This window comes from Pinus tabuliformis, chromosome J, assembly GCF_031772625.1.
Source record: "Pinus tabuliformis cultivar Carrire ecotype Pingquan chromosome J, CPIR1, whole genome shotgun sequence".
NCBI classification, from domain to species: Eukaryota; Viridiplantae; Streptophyta; class Pinopsida; order Pinales; family Pinaceae; genus Pinus; species Pinus tabuliformis.
Window position 1 is genome coordinate 843,173,948 of NC_142295.1, and position 9,466 is coordinate 843,183,413.

Consider the following 9,466-nt stretch of genomic DNA (forward strand, 5'->3'; position numbering starts at 1 on the left):
GAATATGGTTTTCATTCAATTGGAAAACATGGAAAAAGAGATGAATCATTGAGAAAATTATGATAGGAGGGAAGAAAAGTTTCAATATGGAAAGTTGGTCTTACTTAAGTTTGGTAAAGAGAAATTTAATACACTGAGTGGCATGTCTGATGCTTTTCTCAAGGGGGATTCACTTAGTGAGCCTATGAGATAACATGTTCATTTATGGGATATTAAAAAATACGCCTATTCCACTAGATAGTAAAAAGTATATCCCAAAATCCTTTTGTTAAAACCCTCTCCTAACACATCTATCTAATTAAAAACACCCTTAGCGCTACAAGATATCACAAATATAAACTTTTTCTCATGGAATTTTTAATATCGCCTTTTATTTCTACTTCTATTACTTAGATAAGAAAAAATATTATCAACCTACAAATCACAAAAATAACCAAAAGTAAGTAAACAAGAGCATTAACAACCCAAAATATAGATATCATACTATAGTAATATGGGATGGTTTTTAGAGGCATGTTGTTACGAGAAAAAAACGCATTGCACCACAAACCTATTGAATGTGAAAACAGTGCCAATATCCATAAATAAATGGATACAAAAAGGCACCCATTTTTTTTTGTGGGGAGGGGTGGGGGGACATTTCCCCCATTGTGCTGCCCCCCCCCCCCCCCCCCCCCCCCAACCCCTGGTTGCACCCAACACAACATACAATGCATGGGTATTGTCATGCACAAAATAAAAAACATACCCAACATTCTTCCACTTGTTGTTTTATTTGCACACATGGGCTACAGGAGCACATGATCAGTAATCCAAGGGAAATAATCCCCATTATTTCTCTAGACCATGAGAATTTTTTAGTGCTCAAATCTTTTGTTAATGAATCTCCAACATTATTCAAAGTATACACCTTTACCAATAACACCTTCTTATCTTCAATCATATCTCTCACAAAATGATATTGAACATCAATATGGTTTGTCTTCGAATGATAAGTTAGGTTCTTGGCTAGGAAGAATCCACTATGATTGTCACATTCTATCTTTACAACTTGTTGCAACAACCCAATACCTGAAAAAAATATTTGTAACCAAAATTATTCCTTTCTTGCATGAGTGGCTACCATGTATTTAGTTTATATAGTTTAGAATTCCATTATAGAATGTGTCTATCTCATCTAATTGATTGCTCCTCCAAATAGGTTAAACACATACCCACTTTTAGATCTTCTATGATCTATATCTTGAGCTCAATCTGCATTAACAAAGCGATGTATTTCCAACACTCTATCCAAACCTAGTCTTCCTTGGTAGCACAATTCATAAGTAGTAGTACCATACAAATACCTAAAAACCCTATTTACTATTGTCCAATGCCCCTTCCCTCGTTTTGACATATAATTGTTGAACACTCCCAATACATGCGTAATGTCTGGTGTAGTAAATGTTATTGCATATAATAAATTTCCAATTGTAGTGGCACATGGAACATAAGACATGTCCTCTTCCTCTTCCTATGTCTTGGGACCTTTTTCTATAGATACTTTACACCTACAAGTATAGGGACCTTTACCAATTGACATTCTTTCATACTAAACCTTTGCAAAATTCTTTCAACATATTTCCTTTGATTTAATCTTACTTTCTTGTTTTATTGATCTCTTTTTAATTTCCATACCCAAAAGGAAATTTGCAACACTGAGATCATTCATGTCAAATTTAGAGGACAACTGAATTTTCACTTCCTAAATGATTTCTCTATCATTTCCAATCAATAACATATCATCCACATACAACACCAGTTAAATAAGATGATCACCAAATAATTGGAAATACAAATAGTGATCATCTTTCCTCCTTGTGAAGTCCCAATATATAAGTATCAAAATTTTGATGCCATATGCTTTTTGATTTCTTTAATCCATACAAATACTTTTCCAGCCTTCATACCAACTCTTTATTTCCTTTAAAAGCAAATCCTTCATCCTACTTCATGTATTTTTCTTCTTCCATATCCCCATGTAGGAATGTCATCTTCATATCCATATGTTCCACTTCAAAATAAAAAATAGCAACAACAAATAAAATAACTCTAATAGTCCCAGATGCGGGTGTGTAACCTGGCAAGATATACGAAGGCGGCAGGGAGGGTGGGCGCGTGGCTTCATGCTACCGCCATCCGACCTCGCATGCAGCAAGGTTTAATGTCTCCAGCAAACAAATTCAATGCCGCATTTATGCAGCTCCTTCCCCCTCTCCAGTATGCGAGTTTACTTGTTATGGCGCCCTTCTTATTTTACATGTTTGCTCCTCCCCTGCGCTCTGGTCGTTTCAGTGTTGCAACAGCTCCTCGCTCTAAAGACAGCCTTGGGTATCGTCTGGCTCTGGATTACTGTGCTGATTCTACGCAGTGTTCTCATGCTCCTCATAGTCCCTTCAGCCATTTCCGTTGTCGCCCCTTCTCAGTCTTTTCCACAGCTGTCTGCTCTGCTCCTTCTACACATTTCAGCATGCCCAGAGTGCGCTCAAGAATGAGTTGCAGAAGAGGAAGTTCTAGAGGCCGCGTCACCCACCAGCCCTCCTCCACTTCCACGGACCCTTCGTCTGAAGCCTCGGACTTTTGCCTTGACAGTTATCCAGTGACCAGGAGCGGCCGAGGCCGGGGTCGAGGGCAGCTTAGTATAGAAGCGAGCTCTCAACACTCCCAATCTCACACGGCTCGCTTTCGGTTCCCCTGCACTCTCAGCAATTCCTCCTTCATCGCTTCAGTTACCATTGAGCTGCGAGAGGACACTTTTGGTTCGGCTGCTGTTGCTCCAGGGGTATCTCCGGAGCCGAGGACAGAGGACAAGCATGATAATTCTCAGATTGTCAACACGCAGAGACATGAACACCCAGGCTCTGCAACTCAGGACATGAACACCCAGGCCAGTCCGAGCATTCCTACAGGTGGCGGTTCTTCAAGCAAAGAGGGCCATCCCTCTGAGGAAGAAGACCCCTACCAATATGGATGTCGGATTGTTGAAGAGTCGCCTCCAACCTCTCATGAAGCTTAATCAGGTTTGCGCTTTCTGGTTTTTGTTTTTCGGCTATAAGAAGATGCTCAATTCCCTCTGGGTTCACAGTCATTACATGTTTTACAGTTCTCAGGATCAAACCGTTTCCTCCAATGTTAAATTGTCGGTTTCCCCTGCGTGGGCGGCATTCTCCTGTCTTTGGGTCTCAGTTTCGTATCAAACTGTTTTTGGGTCAGATTCCAGTTTTGGAAGGGCAACGCTTTACTGATTACTTGAATGGGCTCAATCATTTTGTCTTGGTATAGATATATCTCTGGTCAGTCTTCCGCTACAGTCTCTAGATTTATCTCTGTTTCTGGGTCAGTCATTAAGCAAGTCCTCTTTGTCAGTGTTCAAGCGAGGTTTGGTAAGAATGCCGCTTCTCTGGGCTAGTCCTCTCGAGGCCTTTGCCTCTCTGTAATATTATTTTTGTATCAATATAGGAGTAGACAAATTCAGAAAAATAAAAAAAAAATTAAAAAATAAATAAATAAAATAAAAATAACTCTAATAGAAGTTAACTTGGTAGCAGGAGTAAAATCCTTACCAAACTTAATTACCCCTACCTAGGAATAATCTTTTTCTAATAACTGAGCTTTATATTTCTGTACTCTTCCTTATGTGTTGAACTTATTTGTTAAATACATGTTTACTACCCATGGTCTTTCTTCCAGTCGGCAATCAAACTAAATCCCTAGCCTCATTTTTGTCTAATGCTTCCATTTATTCAATCATGGCCCTTTTGTAGAGTTCACCATCCTATGAATCCACTAGCTCCTGAACACTGTTAAGATCATCATTAGTAATAAATGAAGCAAATTTTGTGTTGGAAAGTGTAGCAAGAAAGCCTCAATTTGATTTTAGCCTTAGTCAAATTGAGTAAATCAAAATTCAACATTAGCAGGACAACTTGGAGGCAGTTAAGTAGTGTGATATGGATCTTGTCACTCAGTTATCGTAGTAAATTCGAGTTAGTGGGATCTGATTTTAGTCATGCATGTTTTTATTGCTAAATTCTAACAATCTAGTTCAATTATTTTCAGTTGTACTCAGTTGATTGACCTCTAACTATTGATAGGGTCAGTTGAAGGTTAGTTGTTCATTGAGACATCAGTCTAACTCAAATATATGTTAGTTAACTGATCAATCAGCCAAAAATAGCGCATGCATTTATGGAATTTGAATTCCTTGGTTGATCTATAAAATGTCGTGTATATTCCCCCGTTGTTACCCCCTCCCCCCCCCGCCCCGACACCCCTAGTTGCACCTAGCACAAGTTACAATGCATGGGTATTGTCATGCATAAAATAAAAAAACATACCCAAAATTCTTCCACCTGTTGTTTTATTTTCACACATGGGTTGCAGGAGTACATGATCAGTAATCCAAGGGAAACAATCCCCATTATTTCTCTAGACCATGAGAAATTTTTAGTGCTCAAAGATTTTGTTAATGAATCTCCAATATTATTCAAAGTGTCCACCTTTACCAATAACACCTTCTTATCTTCAATCATATCTCTCACAAAATGATATTGAACATCAATATGGTTTGTCTTCTAATGATAAGTTAGGTTCTTCGCTAGTAATAATGCACTATGATTGTCACAATCTATCTTTACAACTTGTTGCACCAGCCTAATACCTGAAAACAATCTTTGTAACCAAAATTCTTCCCTTCTTGCATGAGTGCCTTCCATGTGTTTAGTTTATATAGTTGATAATGCCACTATAGAATGTGTCTATGTCATCTAATTGATTTCTCCTCCAAATAGGTTAAACACATACCCACTTGTAGATCTTCTATGATCTAAATCTTGAGCTCAATTTGCATTAACAAAGAGATGCACTTCCAACACTCTATCCAATCCTAGCCTTCCTTGGTAGCACAATCCATAAGAAGTAGTACCATACAAATACCTAAAAACCCTATTTACTATTGTCCAATGCTCCTTCCCTCGTTTTGACATATAACTGTTGAACACTCCCAATACATTTGTAATGTCTGGTGTAGTAAAGATTATTGCATATAATAAATTTCCAATTGTAGTGGCACATGGAACATGAGACATGTCCTCTTCCTCTTCCTATGTCTTGGGACCTTTTTCTACAGATAACTTTACACCTACAAGTATAGGGTCCTTTATCAATTGACATTCTTTCATACTAAACCTTTGCAGAATTCTCTCAACATATTTCCTTTGATTTAATCTTACTTTCTTGTTTTCTTTATCTCTTTTAATTTCCATACCCAAAAGGAAATTTGCAACGCCGAGATCATTCATGTCAAATTTAGAGGACAACTGAATTTTCACTTCCTAAATGATTTCGGAGTAGTCTAATGAGGCGGAGGAATTGTTCGGTTTCCGGTGCCGCCCGGAAAAACCTCTCGCTCCGGCCACTGAACAATTCCTCCACCCTCCACCACCCTACGCGAACTCCGCCCACCTCCGCCACCGCGAGCTCCGCCACCCTACGCGAGCTCCGCCCACCTCTGCCACCGCGAGCTCCGCCACCGTACGCGAGCTCCACCACCGCCAGCTCCGCCACCGCCCGCATTAACTGCGTCTAACAGGAGGATCGACTTCCATCGCTGTCTGCCGCCGTGAGTTAATTCCAAAATTTCAATTCGAATTTCGGTTTTCCACGAGCTGCTCCTAACCAATTTGACTTGGCACTCCGCAGCTCCCTCCCCTGCAGCTCCCTCCCCTGTGGTTCACCAGGTCACCAGAACACTCAGAAAACTCACAGAACAGGCTAACTCGCGCCTGCAGCTCACCAGCACAACGGAAAAACTCACTCTAACGCTCTGCAGCTCACCACCTGCACCAGCCAGGACCGTCACTAGAACTGCAATGTAGAGCAGCAGAAGAGATTAGATTTCTCGCAAAGGATGATGATGAAGCTCGTTCTTACATGGGTGCCAATGGTTTCATTCACATGCTTGTGAACTTCCTACGTTCTGCTATTGATGCATGTAATGCCCAAGCACAAGAGACTGGAGCTTTGGCGCTTTTCAATATTGGTGTGAATAATAACAGGTAGAAGGATGTCTGAAATATTTTTTAGTTTATCAAAATACACAAGTCTAGCAGATGTGATTTATTCTTTTACTAATCATCTTAAAACATTTTTGCTTACTTGTGTTCATGCTTTGTATTGTAGGAACAAAGCAGCAATCTTGGCTGCAGGTGCAGTGCCTCTTTTGTTGGATCTTCTTGATTCTGAAACATCTGAAGCAGCTGTAGCTGTCTTGCTTATGTTATCTAGTTTGGAAGATAATAAAGCTAGCATTGGAGCTTCCGGAGCAATACCTCTTCTCATTAAACTGATGGACTCGGAATCTAACCAATGTAGACAAGATGCTATAAATGCCTTGTATAATTTATCAACATTCAAGGGAAACAGGTCCTACATGGTATCTGCAGGAGTTGTTTCCAGGCTTGCTCATCTTCTTCTTGTTGCAGAGGGTGACTGTACAGAAAAATGCCTTACAATTTTGGATAACCTTGCTTCTACTGAAGAGGGCAGAGCAACAATTGCTGATACGGAAGGCTGCATTGGAACCATTGCAGATATTCTTGATACAGGTACAACCATTGCACAAGAACAAGCAGCAACATCTCTCTTATTGTTATGTACTAATAGTTTTGAGCACAGTCAAATGGTTTTAAGGGAAGGGGTCATTCCTTATTTGGTTACTCTTTCTATGAATGGAAGCCCAAGGGGAAAGGACAAAGCACAGAAATTGCTACAACATTTCAGAGAGCAGCGACAGCAAGATGTTTCCTGCCAATCTTCTACAGTTGTGTGTACCCCTCAGCCATCAATCTATGGGGAGAGCTTGAAGGAAAATAAAACAACTCATAGAACAACTTCCAAAAAGATTGGCCGAACATTAAGCCTCTTTTGGAAGGCAAAGTCATTTGCTTTTTATCAGTGTTAGTATATGCGAACCAAATGGAGGCAGAACGTTTATCTTTAGTTTCTGCTGGAAGTCCTTGTAAATCAATTTCGTTTGTTGTACGGTTCTAAATTTTCTACGTAGTTGGGACCATTCAGAGGCTGCCCTGACTGTTTGTTGTAACGAAGTTAGGAATTGAATCATCTCATAGCTTGATGATTTAGGAATATACTGTACAAAAGTTTCAGAGGTGAAAAATAATTAGATAACACTGCTTTGTCGCAGATTTGTACATTATCACAGCGAGGATAATTACCTCTTTCAGTAGATGTGATGTTCTTCTATTCTAGTATAGCCTGTAAATATATATCGAAGATTTAGTTTGATCATCACATCTTAATACATTCCAGACCAACTTCTCCTTGTTTATTGGATCATACTGAGTTTGCACTTGTTAATCTGTTGCTGCTACCAATAGATGTGTAAAATTTTCTTTTCAAGGTGGCCTATGGGGAGTGGTGATTGCTATGTTTCTTGAAGTAATTGTGGCTGGTATAGTATTGTCTGTCCACCAAAGGACAGGAAACAAGAGATCAACGCACACGGGGTTATGTAATCAATCTTTCTCCTCCCATCTAAACGTTGTATAAAAATGTTTATTTTCCAAGGTATATTTTTAAAAAATGCTGCATATATTACATTGTAAATCAAGGATACAAGTACATTAATATTGTACTTATTCTAAGAAAATTTTAAAGGGAAACATTCGACCACGCATATAGTTGAATAATTAAAACAAAAAGGCACAAATTCCACAGGTGGCTAGAATTAATGAACAAATTTGAGTATGCTAAACATGATACTGTAGCAGAAAATTTGTGCAAAATTAATAGAAACAAATCGAGGCATTGAAGACGTTGTAATCTGAAGAGCAAATCATCTGGAAGGAAAAATAAAAATCAAGTGTCCAACATAAGACGTTTTACAGATACTTTTGAAGTTGTGCATGGTAAAAGATCCCGTGATTTATGTACGAAATCATTGATAAAATATTTTGACGACCCAAATCAATGCAATAATGCAGGGGTTATAGGTTGTGACAGGGCTGGATGCTTTATCAATACCAAGTTGTTTTTATTTAAAATGTCTTTTATCTCTTTGTGGAATGACCAAGTGGTAGTAAATGAGTCGGCCATTCTACGAATCTGAAAGTGTCAAAATTTTGAACTAGCCATTGATGACTATAATCCTCGTTCTCCAATGTATGAGAAAATTGATCGCTATGACTAGAGATATATTTGGGACATTTGCAAAAAAAATAAATGGGATTGTTACAAACTTTTTAGACTCAAATTGCAACTATGTTAATTTGATCTTGAATTTGGTTCATCTCTCTTCATTACTATGTATCTGTCCAAGTTTTGGTATTTTAATTTTGAACTTCTGTATCTGTCCATCTTTGCATATTATGTCACAAGCAACCATACTCTCGAGTCAATATTTATATGCCTATATTGTTACCTTTGTTTCTTGTTATGTAATTGTATTTTCCTGCTAGCATTTTTCTAATGCCCCTTGATCTTTGTAAGCCTTTGAGCTTGCAATCTTTTGTTTTCTTCTTGCCTCCTTTATGCTTTCAAACATGCCTTTCTTTCCAGTGTCATGTTTGTGCTGTTGATTCTGTATCTCTTTGTCTTCCTTTCTGACAACTTTGATTTCCATATTTATGGTGTTGTTGACATGTGAAACAATGTTGATGAATTGTTAGTACATTGATTAGTAATCAACATTATAAATAGTTGATTACTAATCAATGTACTAACAATATGATTTATATAATATTTTAAATCATACATGTTAAATGCACAAGTAACATCTTTTAGGGCAATTCCAATAGCACTAAATTGTATGAACCTCCATGGTGATGACATCTCATGATGTTCTGCAATGCCCATGTAAAATTCTATTTGTGAATACCCTTGCAGCAAAACTTATTGGATATACATTCCTTATACATTGATTGAGCAGAGCTTTGAATCTTGAAATATATGAGGAAATGCAATTTGTAGGAAGGTTAGTTAACCATTACTCATTTCAAATAATAGGCAATAGAATATTTACTCTCCGATTTCATGCTTTGAGAGCATCATAAGCCAAAGAATAGGCTTTTGGCCAAGCACACAATGTTTATCTATACAAATATTTTTTGTTGTAAAACGCATCATGGAAGTGATGGTCATGGTTGAAGGCTTGTATTTTATCTAGTCCATGGTTTTCCGACTTCCAGTTGTACAGCAAGTGATAAAGCTATGATAGATTAATTTACCTTTTGTATAGGCATCATTACATGAAATGATGCTCTGGAAGCACAAGGGAAGTATTATTCAATATTGTGGCAGTTTCCACGGTCTTGAGGAAACAGTTCTAGCATTTTGTAATAAATTGAATATAATGAAATCCATTGCAGTGAATTTTTTGCTAGCAATCTGTTATATTTCTAAACTTTTG

General features: G+C 38.1%; 1 protein-coding gene across 1 annotated transcript; it reads left to right on the forward strand.

Moving 5' to 3' along the window:
- Positions 1-5,894: 5,894 nt before the first annotated feature.
- Positions 5,895-7,242, forward strand: LOC149229330 (U-box domain-containing protein 6-like). The gene is made up of 2 exons (XM_089375816.1): positions 5,895-6,095; positions 6,220-7,242. The coding sequence occupies exons 1-2, from the start codon at positions 5,971-5,973 to the stop codon at positions 6,998-7,000; spliced, it is 906 nt and encodes a 301-aa protein (XP_089231942.1). The 5' UTR covers positions 5,895-5,970; the 3' UTR covers positions 7,001-7,242.
- Positions 7,243-9,466: the final 2,224 nt, after the last annotated feature.

Coding starts and splice junctions, on each gene's coding strand:
- LOC149229330 (XM_089375816.1), top strand. CDS start 5,971: ATGGGTGCCAATGGTTTCATTCACATGCTTGTGAACTTCCTACGTTCT. Junction 6,096..6,219: donor ATTGGTGTGAATAATAACAG/GTAGAAGGATGT, acceptor TTTGTATTGTAG/GAACAAAGCAGCAATCTTGG.